The sequence below is a fragment of the Osmerus eperlanus genome, chromosome 26 (assembly GCF_963692335.1).
Source record: "Osmerus eperlanus chromosome 26, fOsmEpe2.1, whole genome shotgun sequence".
NCBI classification, from domain to species: domain Eukaryota; kingdom Metazoa; phylum Chordata; class Actinopteri; order Osmeriformes; family Osmeridae; genus Osmerus; species Osmerus eperlanus.
The window spans coordinates 4,367,142-4,389,382 of record NC_085043.1 but is presented as its reverse complement, the minus strand read 5'-3'; the positions used below and the strand labels follow the sequence as shown (position 1 = coordinate 4,389,382).

The 22,241-nt window shown below is 38.9% G+C and overlaps 1 protein-coding gene across 1 annotated transcript; it reads left to right on the top strand.

Annotated features, from left to right (window-relative positions):
- The first annotated feature begins 2,939 nt into the window (after nt 1-2,939).
- LOC134012800 (serine-rich adhesin for platelets-like) lies at nt 2,940-22,098 on the top strand. Its single transcript, XM_062452397.1, has 37 exons — nt 2,940-3,018; nt 3,429-3,541; nt 3,708-3,814; nt 4,348-4,518; nt 5,590-5,795; nt 5,926-6,026; nt 6,181-6,299; nt 6,382-6,537; nt 6,764-6,978; nt 7,368-7,453; nt 7,613-7,740; nt 7,931-8,056; nt 8,389-8,576; nt 8,880-8,971; nt 9,258-9,388; nt 9,579-9,703; nt 12,313-12,433; nt 12,712-12,924; nt 13,300-13,470; nt 13,620-13,766; nt 14,835-14,884; nt 14,995-15,127; nt 15,942-16,024; nt 16,821-16,947; nt 17,164-17,354; nt 17,578-17,668; nt 18,049-18,169; nt 18,288-18,469; nt 18,736-18,891; nt 19,051-19,184; nt 19,478-19,611; nt 19,831-19,925; nt 20,216-20,444; nt 20,542-20,826; nt 21,111-21,200; nt 21,379-21,414; nt 21,611-22,098. The coding sequence occupies exons 1-37, from the start codon at nt 2,969-2,971 to the stop codon at nt 21,700-21,702; spliced, it is 4,995 nt and encodes a 1,664-aa protein (XP_062308381.1). The 5' UTR covers nt 2,940-2,968; the 3' UTR covers nt 21,703-22,098.
- Nucleotides 22,099-22,241: the final 143 nt, after the last annotated feature.

Genomic DNA, 22,241 nt, shown 5'->3' with positions numbered 1-22,241 from the left:
CTAGCTGAAAAAGTACCACAGCTTCTCAACTTCTGTTGGGCTGGGCGAGTTTTAAACCCTTTCAGTTGAGGGCGCAAATAGAAAAAAAAGAAATTGCAGATGTGATCCCTTGTGTTCAGGGAAGACCCGCTTTCAATTGGTCCATTTGGGACAGCTAATGAATTTCAATTGACAGAGTTGAAAAGTCTGCTCCCCAGAACTCTGTGTCTGCCACTGTTACAAAGGTAGTGGCTTGTCTTCCTAACCCGTGAACCATGTCTTTTGTAGAGAAACATCACCATCATCACAAATACAGCTGTCAGGGACACCATGCTGAACCTGACCTTGACGACTCTCGCTCCCGAATTTGCCACCTTTGAGCCGAGCGACTACCAGCTGTGGTTCCAAGTCAATCTGGTTGTTCTGCTGGCCAGTTTCCAACCTGCCAGCTTGGTTGTCATCCCAAGTAACATCAGCTGTGGATCCTACAATGCCATGTAAGAGATTTCTGTGCATGCTACAGACTCTATGGCCGTGGCTTCAGAGAATCCCATCCAAAGACTGCTATCATGTCTCCCTTTCATTTTGTTGCAGAATCCAAGGTCTTGAGCAAAGTTTGGCGTCTCTTCCGTCAAATCTCGCAAAGGGTGTAAAGTCAAGCCGGGATGCACTTATGGAGACATTCAGCGGTGTGTGAAAGTTGCTCCTTCCTTACCTACTGCATACATGCCAAGCCATTTTTCTCAGCTAGGATCACGTGCTGCATTAACTGTTGCATTATCTAATTGTCTTCTTTTCTCGCCCCAAAGGTTGTCCAGATGCTGTGGTGGTAAGTTCACTCTGAACAAGCTTTTGCCTGAATGACACGCTTGCTAAAACGAAAGGGGAATTGCATTGAGTGGATTGTTACGTTGTAAGTAAAAAGCCTGTGAACCTTTTTGTCTATGATAATTATGAACTTTTCTCCCCTCCAGTGCAAAGAAACCCCTGTGAATGGTAAGTTGGCGCTCTGAGAAACATTTGCGAAGCCCTTTTTTTTTTTATTGGTCAAATTTCATTGACGCTAAAGAACCACTGTTTCTTTTCCTTTTTGCAGAGGCCCAAATCTGTGCTGAGGTGGACAGGTAGGTGCAGGTGTTTGATTTCCAAAGCTAAGACTTTGAAAGACAACAGCCACTCTAAGCTGGCATTTATCAAACCATTAACTAAGTACGGTTTCTTGCAGCTCACTCTTACAACAGTACTTGTCCTCTGGCAATTCTTCTGGAACTTTGTGCAATTTCACCATCTCCGAATATGCCTGCGCCAAGGTACGTTTCGGAAGCCGGATAGGCCAAGATGTTGGGTGTCGGTGGACGGTTTGATTCAAATGTCTGTGTCAACGGTGAGGGTATTTGGGTTCAAGCCCTAGATTTCTCATGTGGCTCCTCTTTCTGCATCCATTTCTTCAAGGCAAGCGCCCATCTGTCAGTGGACAGCTTGGTCACGCTGCTGAAATGCCAACTGGCCAGCCAAAGGACATTCGACACAGAGACCTGGAAGCTGTTCTTCCAGAGAGTTGCTCCAGTTCTGGATCAGGCTCTTCTGAACTACTCCTCCATGGTATGCGCATGTAACCCCACAGTGGCACTGAAATGTTGCCTCAAGTGGGTGGACTTTGCTAACACATCTCCGTTTCTACCTTTCCAGGCTTCCAACATCAGCGGTCCATCGACACCACAGGCCCTCAATGCCATTGGAGAGCTCATCATCCAAAATGTCAGCAGTGCCCAGCTGCAGGATGCCACGTTTGTGGCCACGTTGTTTCAGAAGAGGCTCCGTCCATTCCTGGCATCTTCCTCCGTGAACCTCCTGGCTTGTCTCAGCTCCAAAAACTTCAGTTGCCAGACCTACCAAATTGTGTAAGTGAAAACTTGTCCTCTTCTCTAATTCAGTAAAAAAAAAAAAAGGGAATGAGCTGCGGATGTGCTCAGGATGTAGCAAAGAAGGCCACATAACAGCAAGTGTGCTCTACCTTCCAGCATTCAAGCTCTGAGCAGCCAAACCTCATCCATGGACGGAGAAGGACAAAAAGCGGTCTACTCTCACTTCATCAACCCATTCCTTTCGCGAAATGACTCTTCAGGTGAATATGGCTCTGAGTTGTGGAAATGAACACTGGCATAACTGCGGGCCCGTCCATTTAAGTATTCGTCCAATGCAACAGTGATGGTTCGGTAACTGTACGGCACTGATTTTGTTGCAGATCCCGGCTGTGTTTCAAACACCAGTGGAAGTACGGACTGGCTCAATAAGAACTTTGGCCACTTCTCTGTTTTTGCAACTCTGGAGGACCTACAAACTCTCAATGCAAACTTCTCCAGCGTAAGCCAATTGACTGATTGTCTGATACATTGCTTTCATTCCAATTCATCGCTGTGCTTCTAGGTCACACGTGCATCACCCTTCCTTTTCATTTTTGTTTGGATTCAGATGGAAGCACTGTCTGTGCTTAGCCCAACCCAAGTGGCAGAGTTGACATTGACCTCCGGGGCACTGAATGATACAAAAGAGATCGCCCGTGTCCTTGAGCGACTTGAACAAGGGGACGCTTTCAACAACGTCGATGAGTTCCTGACTCAACTGACCTCAGACGGACAGGTATGCCGATCCGCTTTGGTACCGAAAGCTAAATCCACGCGTTTAATCCGTGCACCTGGGAAACTACAACGCCCTCCCCTTGTAGATTTACTAAGAAGCACAAAGGAAAAGCTGATTGGCTGCTGGCAGAAAACCTTGGCCAAATGCCATAATGGAGAGGAGTGACGATTTCACGACCTCTCATGTTATGTTTACACAGATACCTGACATCCAGCCATCCGTGAGAGATATTGTGATGAATTGGACCTTCGTCATCATCAGCCCTCACTTCCCGCTGTTTGAAAGAGCAGACTGGTTGGAGTGGTTCGATGTGAAGCTGACTCCTATCCTCCCCAGTGTCACTGCAGAGATGCTGACCAATGCAACTTCAAGCGTCAACTGCACCAACTACCGAGTGATGTGAGTATATACATTCAGCATCCCTTCACATTGTTTTCTGAATTAAGTACCTGAAAATGCAATTAATTGTGCATTCTATGAGACCTTACAAATATTTAATTGTAAGACCATGGTCCTACTTTTTGACTGCAGAGATTTATTTCCATAACAACGTGCAATCGTGAAAAATGTACATATTACTTACTCCACACAAATGATTGTATGTATATTTTTGCACTAGAATAGATAACAAAGTGTATTTGTTGCTGAAAGCAGTCATTTTCATTCTGTTATTTCCAAATGTAAAAACATTTGTAAAAACAAATTTGTGTAAATCATCTTTAAAGTTTTATATACATATTTGTACATATTTAATACTTAATCCTTAATAATAGGTCATTGATTACTCTGAATTTGTTTGATGTTTTCAGAGTTAAAGGATTAAGCAAGACCCTCTACAAAATGACGCCTTCCAAAAAGCATGAGCTCGCTCTGGGACTTGTGGCATACCTTAGAACATATGCTGGACAGAATAATGTTCCAGGTGCATGATCACAGTACTGTGTACTGTGTAATTTATTACGTGTTTACAACGCAATTGCTACATTTCCATGTATTTATGTTCCAACTTCCATTAGTTTCAGTAATCATTACATTTTAAGTGACATTCAGTAACTAAATAAACATTTTCTGATTTAAAAATCTTCCAGCTTGCAGAATAGACATCCAAGATGATGCTGACTGGCTTGTCATCAACTTGGGTCCATTCTCTCAGTACACAACCTATTCTGATCTACAAGCTTTAAACATCACAGGGGTAATATATACATGTTTTCTTTTCTACAACACCGTCAATGTATGAATGAGTGAATGAGAGACTAAATGTAAAAAGCTTTGGGTGCTGCTACAGTATATGAAAGAGCTATTAAATGCAGTCCATTTACCATTTACGACAATGTTATTTATTTATTTCTTACAATTGGTGGACATGATGTTAATGGTTTGACATTGCATATAGTATTAGCTGCGCTATCTTGATAGCACTCTTATTGCCACAGCTGTCAAAAAGCATCAATGTTTCTCTTGTCACCTCAGGTACATTTTGCATAGTCACATTTATTTCAAGGTGCAAGCTAGGACAAGCATAATATACATTTCCTTCATATCTTGGGCTTAAGCAATTCACATGACAAATATGCAGTTTGTCTAAAACACACAGGCTTGTTTATTTTTCAAAAATATTGCGCTAGATTGGGATATTTTAATCATTGCAGTTTGGACTGAATTTTATTTTCAGAGTATATTTTTGTTGAATATTAATAAAACTGATGTTTTCTATCCTTCTTTTAGACATCAGTTCTAGACTTCCTCTCGCCAAACCAGAAAGCTGAGTTGATTGTGGAGCCCACCAATCTGGGAAATGAAACACTTGTGAGAGTGGTTTTCCAACAACTCATTGCGACATCAAGTTTGGCTCAGCTTGATTCCTTCTATGAAGGGTTTGTGCAGGGTGCTGCTAAGGTTTGTTTTAGTTATTTTAATCACTATATTTCTCACAATGGTCAATAATATGGTGGCAAAGCTGTTAATAGTGGTGTGCAGGGTTTGAAATGACCTATGACTTTAACATTTATTTTAAAATTGCTACCTTATTGGTATCTTTGCCACTTTTTAATGTTCTAAAATCTTGGAATTTGTAATTAAAACATTTGTAAAAATATCTTAAGATTAGCCTACTTCATATTCACTCCTGAAAATTGCATCAAGCCAGAGCAATTCAATTGGCTACATCTATTCAGCCATTTTCCACATCTGCACCAGCAGTAGCTGGTAGTTCAGTAGTCCTTAAACACATGACAAATGAGTCTGGTGACTATAGCTACAGTAACTGCTAGGCCTGCTGTTACTTCACTAGCATCTAATTTGGATTTAATACTGCCCAACTAACTAACAAGTAACGTTGGCAAAGTTACTTTTCTAACCATAACTTTGTGTGTCTAGTATGTTAAATTCAATGTCTGATAGTGGATCAGCTAATATTGTACTATAAGCAATTATAGAGAGATAAAATTATCTGAGCACTTTATGTACTCACATAATTTGAGCACAAAGGATTTTCATTCACGGTACAATTCCGTGTAGTCGATTTCAGTAAGAAAGCTATTAGGTAATTTTCGGTTTGCCACCTTCAGCTCCACCTGTGATACTGAATAGGAAATGCTGCCATGACCACAGCCTCAGGCCAGGGAATAAATAAACATTGCTGCAAATTAATAAGCGTCCATAAACACATATACTTTTCACAATGATTATTGATACATTTAATGAGCGTTGAAATACATTTTGTGGGACCCTTTAAACAAAAACAAAAAAAACTAATATGGGGTGTCCCTAAAGATTTAAGGAGGGTCTCGGACCCCATCAACCCCACCTCAGTTGAACCCTGGTTATGTGCTACCATTGGTAATGACAAGGCAACATGTTGGCAACCCTTGCACCACAGTTAAACATATTTTATCAAGAGAGTGCTCAATAATGCACATATCTAGTTTTACAAGGCACCTCCTAATGCATTATTGTAATATTTTACAGCAAAACCTGACAACAATGGACCCAAAAGTGAGAGACATTATCTTCAACATGACGCTGACAGCACTCGCCCCTAAATTAAACACTCTGAATACAGAGGAATTCAAGCTGTGGTTCCAGGTTTATCTCGTTTTGCTTCTGCCTAGCATCAATTCAGAGACATTTGCTTCAATTCCCAAAAATATCAGCTGTGGCTCCTACCATGAAATGTGAGTTACAATTCTGCATCTATGAAATTTTGAATGTTGTTTCTGCATTCAATATAGCCTAACATTTCTCCATGAGAGAACATAAACGTATTATCTGTGTGAATGATTTTGTACTTTGTTCATCGAACAGTGTAAAGGGATGTGACAACGTGTTTACTCGCCTCTCAGTGAAGCAGCCTGAACTGGTCTTCATCTTCAGTAAGGAGTATCTAAGAGAGCAATCAAGCAAAGGTAACTTAATTTAGCCCCAAAATTGACATTCTTATGATAGTAAGAAGTCTACCTAAGAAGTAATAGTTCATTTTATGGTCGGTGTCTTTTCCTTTTCATGTGTTAGAAATATAATGTAATTAAATATAAATGTTCTATATTTGATTTCCTTAAGGCCTCTCCTGCATTGAGTCTGTGATAGATGATAGAGACTGGCTTCAAAAGAACTTTGGACAGTTTAGAACTTATGCCTCATATGCCGACTTTGTGAGCCTGAAGAATGACTTTAATGGAGTAAGTCCTGAAAACAACTAATATTTTGAACCTTTAATTGGAATGCAAAGTATATTTCAAACACTTTGTTTTCAATTGACAGGTGGAAGCAGCCAACCTCCTCACTTACATCCAGTTGGCCCAGCTTGCCACTGTTTCTGTACAACTGAAAAGTGTTGAAAATGTCCACAAGATAATGGCAGCCATCAGTCCACTTGAATTTGGCCCCTTCTTTGACATACTCTCACCAACGATTCAGGTGCAAAACAACAACTTGTGTACAATAGGTCTGCCTGTCAGCAAATTATATTTCCCATAAAATTATTTCTGTTGGTGGGATAGCTAATTGTTGAAAAATATGTTAGAAAAGAAGCAATCAATCACATTAACCATACAATGCCTTTTGCCTTTGCTTTTTATGTTGAGCGCCATTGACTAAATCCTGCTCTTTTTAACTTTATTGATACCACTGTCATGTCCATCAGGAGCACAAAGTCAACTACACGGGAGAGGTCAAATCAGCCTTCGTACAAGCGGTGTTGGAGCGAGGGAACCTGTCATCCTCCACCATTAATGACACAGAGTTCCTGGTTTGGCTCAGAGTTCGGCTGAACCCCCTCCTGTCGAAACTCTCAGCCAGCCAAGTGATGCCATTCTTTAACATACTAAAGGCTAGAAGCTGCAACAACAGTCATGAGGCGTAAGTAAAGATGAATACCTCTGAGGAATTGTAATATTATCCATAAATAAAGAATACAAATGTGATACTTGTATGGTTTATATTAGTCGGTAGGAAAAAAAGGAAAATACCAGCTTTGGAAAAAATTAAGAGACCACTGCACCTTTTTCTTTCCTTTAAAAAAATGTTGAGAAGTACAACTTTGAGTAATTTTACCCTTCTTTTCCTCACTCAAAATGGTCCTTCTCAACTTTTGAGAAGGACAGGTATTTGCCTGTTTTACAGGTTTCAACAATATCTAAATAAACAATGCTATATTTTCAGTATATCTGTCACATACATTTGATTTAGATTTTTTTAACTTTAATAAACTCTTTAGGAAGAATTCATTGTAATTTCTTATTATTTAGAATTGAAGTATTGGACACACTGCGCTCAACACTGAATGATACGATACAGAGGGAAATCTATGAGAGTATGCTTCTCCTCCTGCAAGGTTTGCATTCTAATCTTTCTATCTAACAACCATAGGTAGGCGTGGGTAAAAAAATATGTAGGATACAGAACTTAAATTAGTTTTTTGCTCAAAGATATAATAATCTGTTATCACACCGGTTTCGGAAAACTGAAACTGACATTTGCAAATTAATCATAGAACCAACACAGCTCAGATGCTACGTCAATGGAAGCTTCTACTCATTTCTGAGGGGATCCTTCCTCAGCTTTGGATTCCCTGATCTGTCCACATTTTTGTCTCTTATGCCAAGCAATCGTCAATCTGAGGTAATATTTGAGGAAGCACATAATATAATGTTTATTTTGTGTTATGGTCTTTTTTCAATTGAATCTTTGCTTTGCTAAGATATTTGTTTTGAATGATCAATGAATGATGCGTATCTGCAACAGTGTTTATTTTTCTCCCTTCTTTGACTGACCAGTTTGTATATCCATTGGTTGATCCCTTGTATTTCAGCTCCTGAACTCTATCACTTTAACTGAGCTGAATCGGTTGCTCAGTCAGCCCAAAGTAACTGGCAACGACTCGAGTATCTGCATCATACTTAACAACTACAAAGGCACCCTTAGTTTTCTTGATATGGTAAATCTTTCAACTTCATCTAGAATGTACTGCATTCAAATGTTACTAATGTTTACTGGAATCAAGGCTGTTATTTTATTTAGAGCCTTGTGTAATAATTCATGACTTTTCCAAAGGACAAGAGATCACTTTTTAAAATGTAGTCATGGGATTTTAGATTGACTTATACAGTATATTGTATTGTTATTTTGCACCTGTTTGTACTGTAGTGTATAAATTAGTCAACTCACCTCAGTATAAAAGCAGTCATGGCAAAGTTGCAAAAACTTGTGCTATAAAGCTTACTGGGTGTACAGTATGCAATGTCTTTTATATTTGTGATTCATTTTCAGGAGGATATCCCCATGGATACAAAGAAGGCAATATTTCCTTGTGTGTGGAGAAAAGTCCTACGCACCAACACTTGGTCAGAGGTCAATGCCTGGTTTGACCGACTTACGAGCTACATGATGTTCCTCACCAAGAGCCTCATCAGCTCATCGGAAGTGCAGAATGCCACATGCCTTTCATTCCAAAAACTGTAAGAGCCTCGTCATGTCATTGACTGAGTGAGAATACCACAATCAGCAGAAGGCTCCCTTAATTTTCCTTGAGAACCACTTTCTTGTAAATCTGCATTTAAAAATATGCTAAGAAGATAAGATGTATGCAGTGTGCCTATACAATTTGTCTATATGGCATATAAAGCTCTTCTCTTTATCTCATGTTAGCATGGCCCAGTACCGGTTGGAATTTAGTACTGTCAAAATAGAAACATGTAATTAATTGTTTTAGTGATAGAATTGATCTTCGAAGTTCATTTGTTACCTTTGTTTTTCCCCAGAGTCTCAGTCCTGGGCAGCAATTATACCTTCAACAATTCAGATTTTGAAAAGAGTGATGTGTATCTCACAATTAAAACTTACTTGAACAATGGTAAGAGAAAATATGTATTTATAATCATCTAATCCAGCCCCCAAAACGTGGCACACAACACAATTTCACATGGATGCACATTTACCATTTTATAGTCAGAAACCTTTAGGGTTCGATTTCTTTTCCAGACCACTAACAAGAAGCTTTATTGCAGAGTTTTTCTCTTCCCCTGAAAACAAGTCAATTCTACTAGCCTTGGTTTTATAAGACGTATTGTATTTTGTATGTATACAAAAATGTGTCAAGGCATTTGTTAACATTTGCTCTTTTATTTGTTCTCCATAAGGTTCCTCACCTAAGTGCTACAATGCTTCCAATTCTGAGCTCAACTCTACTGACTGGTTTGTGAATTACATCGGCACATTTGTGACTTACATCTCGCTGAGTGACCTCAACTCCTTTGTGCCTTCCAGTAAAGTATGTCACTTAAAACATTCTATCTAATATTTCAAGATGCAAGTTTTTAAGAGAGGCATCTTTTGGCTGCATACTGTTGTTGTCATCATTACAACCCTTTTCTCTTGCAATTAAGTTAGAGTGTGTGTGCATGTCTGTCCGTCCTTGTTTGTGTTGCGATACTCACTTGTCTATACGTGTGTGTTTGAAGATCTCTGTGTTCTTGGAGAACAAGGCCAATATTGAGCTCTTCAACAATACGGTCATAGCAAGGAATGTGACTGCCTACTACATAACCCAGCTCTACATACAAAACCCCACTTTCAATCCTCTACAGTAAGTATGCCTCGGAGCTTTAATGATATTGGTAGTAGCTGTACTACCTCTACATCACTGGAGGCTCCTCAGGGGAGGACGATCCTCCTCAGTGAAATATATATCTTTTTAAAGTAGTTAAACATAAAAAACTGTATGATTTTAGATAAAACTAGACTACATTAATGTCACAACTTCTTTTTTCAATACACTGTTTTGCAATGAAGGTTTAAAGCAGGGGTGTTCAACCCTGTCTTGAATGTTTTAGATGTGTCCCTGCTCCAACACACCTGATTCAAATGAATAGGTTGTTATCAAGCTCAGTGGGAGCCAGATAACGACGATTCATTTGAAGATGGGGGCGTATTTAGGGTCACCTGATAGCCTGTGCCTTGTCTCCTCTCCTCTTTCCTGTCCTTCTTTACTTTCCTCTCCTCCTCCACTCATCTTATTCTTACCTCTTCTGCTCCACTCTGCTCTCCTGCCACACTCGCCTCCACTACTGCCTGTCAAACGTCAAATAACGTTACATTTGAGAATCAGTAGTGTTACATTCATTTCTTAAAATTCTTCCCTAACCTCTCTGAAATTAGATGATCGGGCACACTTCTGGAGAATGTGAAGTGGAAACATATTACAAAGCACACACATAGCATGAATTAATACTACATCATAGCAAAGATGACATATAATTTTTTTTTGGTAAATAAATACAATTTTACAATTTTACAATGAAGGGTAGGTGAATACGTATATGTGCATTAAGAGTATATACATTTCAAAACTCACTGAGCTACTGGAAAATCAGTGAATTGTTTTATAAATTAATGTGTTTACTAGTGCTGTCAGTTAAACGCGTTATTAACGGCATTAACGCAAACCCATTTTAACAGCGTAAATTTTTTGTATCGCGAGATTAACCTTCTTTTTGGCCTAGCAAACTTTGTAGTTTTTTTCACATGCTGTTACAACCATAGACATAATAAAGAGTAGACGCCGCATCGACCGCTACTGCCTACTGGCGCTAACGAGCCGCGGGGCCGCCATCTTGGAACGGGCAACCATTCCAGTCAGTGTAATCAGTTTGGCTGGGGCACATGCAAAGGTCATACATGTAGCTATGATACAGGACATGGTTATTCTTTTCACAAAATACAACCAAAAGTATGGTAATGTTAAATCTTACTTGTGAAAAGTAATCCCCGAGCCCTGTTTTGCGATTGTCCGCCGATTTGAGCAGGAATATGCTGCACAGTGCTGGCATCTTGTTTATTCTGATGCTACGCAACTAGGAATTTGCCCTGTCCAAGATGGCGGCCGCATTTCTCGCGCCTATGTCTATGGTTGCAACAACTACTGACATTAGAAAAACTACAAAACCACACCAGATCTAGCTAGACAGGAAACAAAACAACAGGCACGCCGCACACACTTGGGCTTGCGAGCCGGCTAAAGAGTAGTAGGCTAACGTTACGTTTTGAGTGGATGGCGAGCGCAAGACGCCGAAATGGATGCCAATAAGATTCTGAATGGAAAGTTTACTTTTAAAAAGTTGCCAAATGGTTCCATTGACAAGACCAAAGTGATCTGTGTGTTTTGTCGTTGTGAACTGAGCTATCATCGCAGCACGTCCAGTCAGAAATACCACTTGATGGCCAAGCACACAGCTGATGCGAATTCTCCGCCCCCTCGTCAAAGCAAGGAGATTGCAATGTTGTTTTCAATTTAAAAAAAACATTTGCACCAAGCAATCCAATCCACTTTTCCATGTTGATAAGAGCATTAAAATTAGAAAAAATTATGGGACAAAAAAAATCAAGGGACATTTACAATAGATAAAAATGTGCGATTAATTGCGATTAATCGAGAGTTAACAATGACATTAATGCGATTAATCGCGATTAAATATTTTAATCGTTTGACAGCACTAGTGTTTACTGTTGTCAACACTGCTAACACATTGCAAATGTACAAGCGTTGGTGAATTAGGCCTACAATTATGACAACTGGCTCAACCATTGTGCATGTAATTAATTCTGTTATGAACTAAATGTTTAGATGTTTGTGTTGGTAGACAATTTAACAGAGAACCAATAAAGTAAATTTGTATTAACATAACATAAGCAATTTATAACGTAGGAAACAGCAGACAAATGAAGGCTACATAATCATTTGCATGAATGTTGAACAGCTATTTGACTACAATAGATGTGGTGGTTGAACAAGAAGGCTACTTCAGAGATCACAGAGAATTTCAATTGTGATCTGAGAAATATAGGTACCAAAAGCACTGAGAAGAAATGTCATCACCAGCTGCATCACGGGCACTGAACTATATATCTATTATTCCAGAAATCTGTCTGTGTCACCGACAACATCGCGGGCACTGTGCCCTATCTATAATTCCAGGAATTCCAGGAGTGCCACCAATTTTATCACCAAAGTTTACCAAATAATCTGTATTTGTGTTTCACTGGCATCTTAATCACTGACTGCCTCAAGGCACTGTGCACTAGTTTCATAGAATTCTGATAGAACGGCGGCAATGATTTTGTAGAAGAGGGCAAAATTAATATATAACATACATAACACTACCATAATGAGTTAATTTTGTTTCGTTTTTTTTCCAGACTTCCTGGCTTCTTCCTGTGTGATGTTCCAAGCTCTGCCTACATCTCACTAAGCGAGAAAGCCAGTTCAACAATCCTGGATCTCCTCCTCCAGTTTTGCAATGGAACTCAAGATCCTCAGGTACAAGTGTGTCCAAATTATGACCTCTGAATGACCGTTGTTATTCCTTTTTTGGGGGGGAAGATATCAAGTAGGAATCGGAAAATACAATTTTTATTTATTTCTTCATCTTAAAATGTAATTTGATAGTGATATAATGGGTCAAACAAAATATATAACACATTATTACAGTTCATTTCTATGTTAATATTAATTACATTTGAATATACATGTAATATGCTGTACCAGTATATTAGTTATCCTTTAACCAACATATTTGCCTGTCTTTGTTAACACAGATCTCTGCTGCATTGGCAACAAACTTCCAAACCATCACTCAGAGCACCATAGTCACTTTGGGGAGCTCCATCACAGGGCTGACCACCACCCAGATCTCTTCTGTCTCTTCCTCCGTTCTTGTGTCCTCTCTGTCTTCACTTAGCTCCCTGAGTGGCTGGAACATGGGCCAGGCCAGCACATTGATTCAGACCATTATAAGTGGAGGCTACCAGGTGAGGGCTCTGTAGCCTGGCTAGATATTGCATTGTACTATCGTTACCACTACTTATTTACTAGGCACTGACACTTTAATTCACTTACTATTTGTTTTTCCATTTGAGTAATTCAACAAATATTCTTCAGAGACACATTAAGCAGTTGAATTTCTTTGAAAACTATTTCTACAATAGTTGCCATTAATAGTTACAACCAATACAATACTCATAAGTATTAGCACACTGCCACCTTTGTCATATTGGTACATTTTGTATATGAATTACGGTTGTCTAGTTGTGACATTATTTAAGAGTAATATATTCACTTGGATGCCCCAATGATATAAAATTGTAGTTAAGTGCCTTTTCTTTTCCTTTATTTTTTTACAACAGATTAACAATGCATTCTCACTGATTTCATTGGGCACGCTGATTGAAGGCGTTCCCTCTGCAACTATTTCAACTATATCTACTAGTGAACTCCTGATTGCTTCCAAGAGCACAACTTTTGTCACCAACATTCTGGCAGCTCCATCAATTGTGCAGCAGACATATGTTGAAAAGGTAACATTTTTACTTAAGGATAAACATGAGAGCCTTGTACACGTAATTGTCAATAAACACCTCATAAATCATTTTGCTCTGGCTCTAACTGATAACAAGTATGCAATAGATGACACTTTTATTTATCTTTCTCTGTTGTTTTTGGATAGATCATCTCCATCAACCAAAGTGTGGATGTTTTAATGATGAACATCCCTGATGAACTGGCAACAGAAATACCCAGGACACTTCTGACATTCTCTCAGGAAACTATTGATGTGCAGGTTGTCAACCAAAAAACTTGGAAACAAGAGCAGGTGAGATGCTGTGTTGTTTACTGATGCAGGGATAGTTCTAACATCCTAGACAAGGAGTGTGCGTCTTTCCTAATGCATGAACTTAAGTAGCTGTTTTGCCCTGCGTTATACCACAGTGTCCCAACAGTTCCGTTATCTTTGTAATAGTGGTGGGCCGTTATCGGCGTTAACGCGCGTTAACGCGCTGCGACTCTTATCGGCGATAAAAAAAAATATCGCCGTTAATCTATTCTCAAAGTTGGGTTGGGAGCTGGGTCTATACTACGCAAACTATGATGACTTTCACCTTGATATTTTAGCGCGGATGTATACCTAGCCGAATTGCACTGTAGGGGGCGAGAACGAGTCTTCGAACCTGTGTGTATGCCTTGTGTATGAAATTATCACATCAAACGTGACGTGCTAACATGGATGCAGCTATGAAGCCGCCTGGTTTGCTTCAGGGAAAATGTATTTTTAAGAAGCTTCCCAATGGAAACCTCGACAAGACTAAGGTTGTTTGCACCTTGTGCTATGCGGAATTCGTTTACTGTAGGAGTTCTTCCAGTCTCAAATACCACCTAAACGCAAAGCATCCCTTAGCTAATGCGGAAGATGCCGGGCCAAGCACTGATGTAGCGCAGGGGAAGAGTCGTCGTCAAACTACGATGTTTGAGTGCAACCGAGGCAAGCCCGTCAGCACAGCTGTAGCTACATCTTATTGAACATAATTTATTTTCATCACCAATTATCATAGTAGAACAGCTTTCTCAAGCAGTTTGTGATGCATTTTGGAAACAGGAGATGAGCTCCTGGTCTAATGCGCCACCTGGCTTGAGAAACCCGTTCTCAAAGACTTACTTTTAGTCATTATTTGGGTAGCACACATATTCTGAATGCCTTCGGCGGAATTCAAATTAGCCATTTTAATCAAGATTATTCTAGATTAACGCCAAGATTACAGTGAGATTAATCCAGATTAAAAAAATTAATCTATGACCACCACTACTTTGTAATCAATTTGTTACCAGAATAACATTGGTTCAGATATATAATTGTAAAAACGCTATTTATAACACTTTTTCCTAGGCTGTCATCTTTTACGGATCAGTGGCCAGCGCAAACATAGATCCAGAGGAGTAAGTTATCAATTTGTTTACTTATTTAAAAATAAATATTGATATAAACTAGTAACAAATATGAACGTTAGTTACTAGTTATCAACCCTTCATCTTTTTTCCCCAACCAGGCTCTCACCCTCCTTGCTACAAGGGTTCACATGCACGTCGGTGCAGAATTTGAAAATCACCAAAATTCAGCAGCTAGTGAAGGCCTGCAGATCCAGGTTTAGGAGGAAAAAGGTGGTTCTAAAGGAAACACAGGTTAGTAGCACAGCAAACAATCTTAAATGTCTGAAAGGTGTGGTGTATAGTTCATCCATCCCAGTGGATTTGAAACGGATTTGCAATTACAAATAAATTACATGGTGTATATGGTTATAAGATTGTTCCAATTTCCTCCTCCTAAAGATAAGTGCCTGAATGTGAATTTCGGCCCAAAGTTTCATGCCCCAATGTAAACGCTTATAGCTCAGGACCTGAAGTAAGGCAATGCTTCTAATACTGTTTGAAAGGAAACCTTCTCTAGTTTGGAAAGATGTTTGATAAAAGTAGAATAGTGTAGCACAAAAGAAGGAACAGCCCCCCAGAAAAGTTTCCCCGAAAAATATTTCAGTATTACATTACAAACTAAATAGAAAGGCCATTCTTTGTGATAGAAGGCTGTGCATGCTTTAGATCTTGTCACCAAAGAGTCTCCATAAAATTAGGGGTTCCTTATACTAAATAACCAAATTGGTTAAATGATTCACATTGACTAACTATTGAGATTATCAAATCGAATCAACATCCAACTTCTGCGTGCACAGTTGCTGTGCTTTAGAAGGGGTCTTCTGAATGTGTTACTCTTGTGGTGCATACCTGTTTGTTGAAGTCTGTATGTTCCACCCAGGAAAGTTGCAGATGCTTGGAATGCTTGGCTCATTGGCTATTTAGCTGGTTAAATTGAACGAACTCATGAATGTACTGGGACATCCTCTACTTAAGCATCTGTTGTCATCACATTCCTGTCAAATTCCTGTTGTGTAAAACATATGGTATAGTTCAAAGACCTGAATGGATTCTCCCTTTTTCACAGCTTACCTGCATGTACAATTTACTTGAAGACAACCTCTCCCAGAACTTCACAGACTACCCCTCAGAAATGCTACTCTATTTCAAGTAAGTATGTTCTCTAGCAGTATATGCAGCAACTAGTAGAACATTTGCAGCAAATTTATATTTCTTTATATATCATTAGAGCAGTGACACTCCTCCTTCAACCATGTCGCTTATCAGTGAATGTCGTTTATTACCAAAACCCCAACATGAATAAAGGCCATCAATCACTCAACCAAGCACATTTATTTATAGAACTATTATATGCCATGTAAATCGCAAGGGCTTTCACTGCATAAATGTTCAGGTTGTTTGCAACACAAGATGTTAACTCACTCATGTCTGCTGTATTACCTTGGCTCAGCACAGGATTATTTTATATTATGACATTTGTAATATGTATATAGGCCTATACTGTATATAGGAGTTGATGATATGAAATTGTGATCGTTCATTCAAGCAAGGCCGTAGCCATGGAGTCAACATTGGTCAACCCCTGAAAACTTTTTAGGTTTAGTTATGAATATGATTACATTTTTTATGATAATTTCGGACAGCGTGCATGGTTGCCTGTCGTAGCGTAGAACATTTATATTTCATTTATATTTTTAGATCAATATATTGGGGGGGGGACATTTTGACCAGATTTGAATATTGGGGGGGATGTGTCCCACAACATGCAATCAATCATTGCTGTCAACATGCCTTACCTTGAAGCCCAGAGCCTTAGGTGGTACCGCTGTGCCTTTGCGGTTCCTTGCTCACGCCCTTGGTGTCTAATACAGTTCTGTTTGTTAAATAGTTGTTTCATTAAAGGGTTGGAAAGTTGACATTGTTTTCATTTGAATCTTAATCTTAGCTATGCGAAGGTGGAGAAAAGCAGATGCCGTTCGTACTTTAATGCAGTAGGTGCTGCAGACTTCTCCATCCTCTCCAGTTTGTTAAAGAAGGACATGGTTCTTTTGAACAATGCAAAAAACTGCTTGGTAAGTAAGCCTATCAACATAAAATGTGCAAGATGATGATTTGTCCTCACAGACTTTTTGTAGTTTTTTCAAACTACAAATCCATCAATTAGAAACTTTAATTTCAAGTGGTTCAACATTTGTATTACTTAGAGCAGCTTTGTTAGCCAGCAGTCTGATCGTCTACATAATTGCATAGACAGGATTGTTTTCACGTGTTTCTCATGGACTCCCTAGGGTATTAGTGGGCTAAATCTCAGCAGAGACAATGTGGAGGTGTTAGGCAACATGTGCTGCATGCTGGATAGCGCCTACATCCAGAACTCTGATGAGCTGATCCTGGAGAAGCTCAAGAACTGCAATGGACTCTCAAGCACACAAGTATCTGCCATCGAAGCACGTCTGCTCTCTGGGAACACAACATATGGGTAAGTGAATATCCTTTTGGTTCTTTTCATGACTGTTTGTCAGGGTAGTGAATAATTAGAAAATGGCAAATGGTGGAAAATAAGCAGGAAACGTTCAGAGCCTTCCACAGTTATTTAAATGCTTGAGACATTCCTGTATTGATGGCATAATCCAGGGTAAAACCTACCTCGAATTTATATACTTGAATGAAAAGATATATGCATATTTCCTTTGTTTTTTTAGAACACCCTCCACTTGGAATCAACAAACCTTGGATGACCTTGGAACCCTACCACTGTATTTGACTAGAAACATATGGGACATCTTTCCAACTGTAAGTTTTCTTGAACTATACATGTAATAATATGAAACATAAGAAAACAGATGTCTTCACACAGTGGCTGCGCTACTAATTTGCACCATTTACTAAAATGTCACAAAATGCTAGTACATCCATAAGTACATCCATTTTAGACACCACAAATGTTTTCCTTCCTAAGGTTTACTCATTTGTCTAACAGAGAAAATAGATTGACTGTCCACTTATCCATAATAATTTAGGCTACTGGTAATAAGTCACAACTAAACAGACTTTTTCCTAAGAACCAATCACTCAAGGTGTCACCATTTCATTGCATGTACTTTATGTTGTTAACGGTTGGAATTACTGTAATTGTAACAAATGTTTGTTCTGGTTTATTCTTACTTTGCCAGCGGGTGAAGAGAAGTTTCTTGAGGTTGTATATGCCTCAGCTTAGGACGAAAAACACAGGAAAGAATAAACTGAAGGAGCTGTTCACACAGTGCACCTCACTGAGAGTCAAACGAGGAGCAGGTGTGTGTCCTGTATTAGTGTGTGTATGCGTGTGTTTGTGAGAGTTAACATGTACAAGAAAATGCTTTCAACATCTCTATTGCATATTGTGTTCATAACCTTACTGTTCTTGCAATAGGATGCACTACTGGCAACATAACCCAGACCACCATTGCTGACCCCTCGTTCCCCTTCGGCTACGATGTTACCCAGTTTGACCTTTGTCTGGATGTTGGTGTGCTGACAGAGAACGTTGCCGCTGTAACTGAGAAAGTGGATGACAATGGCTTCCAAAAAGTTATCTTAGCCAAACTAAACCAGGTACTGATTTATCAATATATGGGGAGTCATCAGTCAATCATGCCTCTTTGGCTTCATTCAGTTGAATTTCAGTTGCTCATTCTTTGTAGATGTACTGTATGTTCAGTACAGCATTGAACAATGAGAATAATTCTGCTCTGTGCTCACTGTACTTGTAACAAAACATGAACAGTGTATAAAGCTTCACATTGAAATGTGATATTTTGTGTTGAACTTAAAAAAAAACAATAGTGGATAGTGTTTACAATTTAATTGGCGTCCCATAGGGTAACCCTTCAGGCATTGCTGATGAGCAAGTCCAGTTGCTAGGTTCAGTGTCTCGCATTGCCACCCTTGACGACATCACAAAATGGAACGTCACTAAGACTGACACTCTGTCAGCACTAATGAAGACTGCTGATGGTACATGGGAAGCAACTAAGGTACAGTACTTTAAGTTTAGAAGATTTAAAAATATAAATATGAAACAATAAAAACATTGTTTAATAGCCAGAATCAAATGGGTTTCTTTTAAAAATGTATTCTTTATATCTAGATTTGTTTCATTGTACTTCAAACTGCTCTCTTTTTATGCTATTTAGAGTAGGGCAATTATCACCAAATACCTGGGCACACCAGGCAACTCCTTGGGAAGTTTTGAACTAAATGCCATTGACTCCAACCTTTGTGCTCTGGACATCAACGTATTGAGTGCTATTACCGCAGACAGCCTGAAGTAAGTATTTTGGAATTATCTTTAGACTAGTTCAGATAGGATATAATTCAATTATATGGATATTTTATTTTATTAAGTGCTTAATGTACATTTAATTAATCAAGTATTATATGAAAAGTATAACATGTTGGATAGACCATTTAGTAATTATATGAGCTGTATGGGGTATATGGTAGTAAAATAAAAGAAAATACAGTCTAGATATTGGCCGGTCCAACTCAGAATTACTCATTACAAAGTCATATTTAGGACCAGATGCATACATAACACAGTTTTCCATTTTGTATTGTAAGGCATGCGGCTGCCCTAGATGTGACATCATGCTCAGCTGAACAGAAGAGAGTTTTGTATACCATCAGCAACTCCTCCTTTATCTCACAACGTAGTAACTCCGGTGTATTCTACCAACTCATCAGCCCCTATCTAGGTATGAGCAAACAAATGTTACACACAATTTATTTTGTGTACGACCATACAATGCATATACATTGCATGTTGCGATTTTACTACGTAAACAGTATGACAACACCTTACACACACCATATCAACAATGTGTGAAACCACAAAACATGCACACAAATCCATCCTCTCTGTATATCATCACTTAGTTTTTTTGCCTTCTGAAGTCTCCCTTTCTGTTTTGCAGGCGGTGCTCCATTACAAGATATCAGAATGCTTTCTACTCAGAATGTAAGCATGGACATTGCTGTTTTCCAAAATCTGGACATCAAGGTTGTCACGGTAAGGGTGAAAGCACTGGAAATAAGCATAGAGTAGTGCAAAACTGTATAGTTTTTTATTTGATTACACGACTTTGCATTACTCCGGGTAGCAGCACAAACTCGGAGTCCATCTCTACAGTGATACTACAAGGGTTAGAACTTAACTGTAGTATTGTTTTCCTTCCCAATGTATTGGCTTTGCTTTCACTTGCCTTCTACAAAATATATTTTGGTCTATGCCTGTCTTCTTTAGGGTTATCCTAACATGTTACTTATTCTCTCTCGCTCATATTGTCTTAAAACATACAGAACCTGACTGTGAGTGAAGTAAAAGGACTTTTGGGTTCTAACGTACAAGATCTGAAGACGTTTGAGAACAACACGGTTGTACAAGCATGGATAGCCGCACAACCCCAGGCTGAGCTTGACACTCTTAACCTGGGTCTGAGCGGTGGAACCAGCCATCTTGCTGAAACAACACCGGCATCGACAGTCACAACAGCAGCAGCTACAGACACAACTGCTACATCCCCGCAGGGTAAAGACATTAATAAGAAATATGTGTTTACCTTGTCTATTAATGCATGTCATGTTGGTGTTAAGTGTTTTTCTCCCTTGTCCATCAACTGCTTTAGTTACGGACACTGTAACACCAGCAGAAACATCAGCAGCAACTTCAGGGGCAGCATCAGCAGCAACATCAGAGGCAGCATCAGCAGCAACATCAGCAGCAGCAACATCAGAGGCAGCATCATCAGCAACATCAGCAGCAACATCAGAGGCAGTATCAGCAGCAACATCAGCAGCATCAGAGGCAGCATCAGCAGCAACATCAGCAGCACCATCAGAGGCAGGATCAGCAGCAGCATCAGCAGCAACATCAGCGGCAGCATCTGTGACAGATACTTCATCACAGCAGGGTAAGGGGAAAAAAAGTGGGCAACACTTTACATTAACTTCTAACTGCATAGCATTACCTGTAGTTACACTTAATACACGTAATACCATTCAATTACACCGCAATTCCTATGTACATTCTACTTACAATGTTTTTTTTTTACTATAGGTGTTGCTATGTACAGTAGTTAATGTAACTTAAATGTAACAATTTTCCAAAAGTTATTGAAAATCCAATTTCATATTTTTCAAAAGATCTCATGATGTCTGTGTTGAATCCTTCTCCCTTGCTCATCTACTGTTTTAGTTACCAACACTGTAACATCAGTAACAACAGCAGCAGCCAATACAGCAGCACCTTCTGGAGCAACTGTGACAGACACTTCAACACAGCAGGGTAAGGACAGAAAATTGCCACTTTTTCACAGCAGGACAATATATTTAATAAAGAGAAGGGTAAATTAAAATAGATTCTTCCAAAACATGACCTGTTGGTGTTCAATTGACACTTTGAGTGTAAAATGTTTCTATCCCTTTCTTTCCTACTAATGAAACTCCAAATGTACCAACAACAGCAGCAACGGTTACAGCCACCAGCACAACAAAGCAAGGTAACACTTCTAATCAAAGTTATAGTGACACTATTCCACTCCCATGGAAACACAAGGGCCCTGCATGCCAGTGAAAATACATAATATGCTTTGTCATAATATAAATTGGTCTGATAGTAAAATGTGTTACCAAAATACTTCACTGATACCGCTGTAGATAGGTTTTGATATTTGTTGTTTGGTTTCACATCTTCAGGAAGCACAAGTGGGGCATCAAAACGTGGAAAAGATCTGGGAGCCCTGTCATTCTGTTTGGTTTTACTCACCATCATCATGAAGATACAATGATGAAGACAGCAATATACTGCCAAATACTCCATAATATTGTAACTTTACCTCTATTATTTACCATAACATTATGCTATGTATTATGTTCTAAGACATATTCAAATCATGTATGTAATCACTTACTGTCTTCAATGTAAACTCTATGACATTTAAATATGAAATCATGATACTGAATAAAATCGGTTACTGTTAATAAAAAAACAAACACTTATACACAAAACTAATTCAAGACAATAACGCAAATAAATATATAACCACTATGTAAATCAGTTCTATATATCATATTCTTAAATATATATCTGTATTTAACACGTTTTTAGCAATCTGTATTTATCAGCTGCATATGTTTTGAACTGCATAATATTAAGATGATTATTAAAACAATTAGTTAAACAATGTCTTAATAAGGTTGTCAATTACTTCTCACAATTGGATGGCTGTGGTTTTTTGTTTGAAACATTTTAGTAATAATCATCCCTCTTTTTCATTGGAATAAGCTTTCTGCAGGTTAGAGCCCTATCTTGATAATACTGATGCAA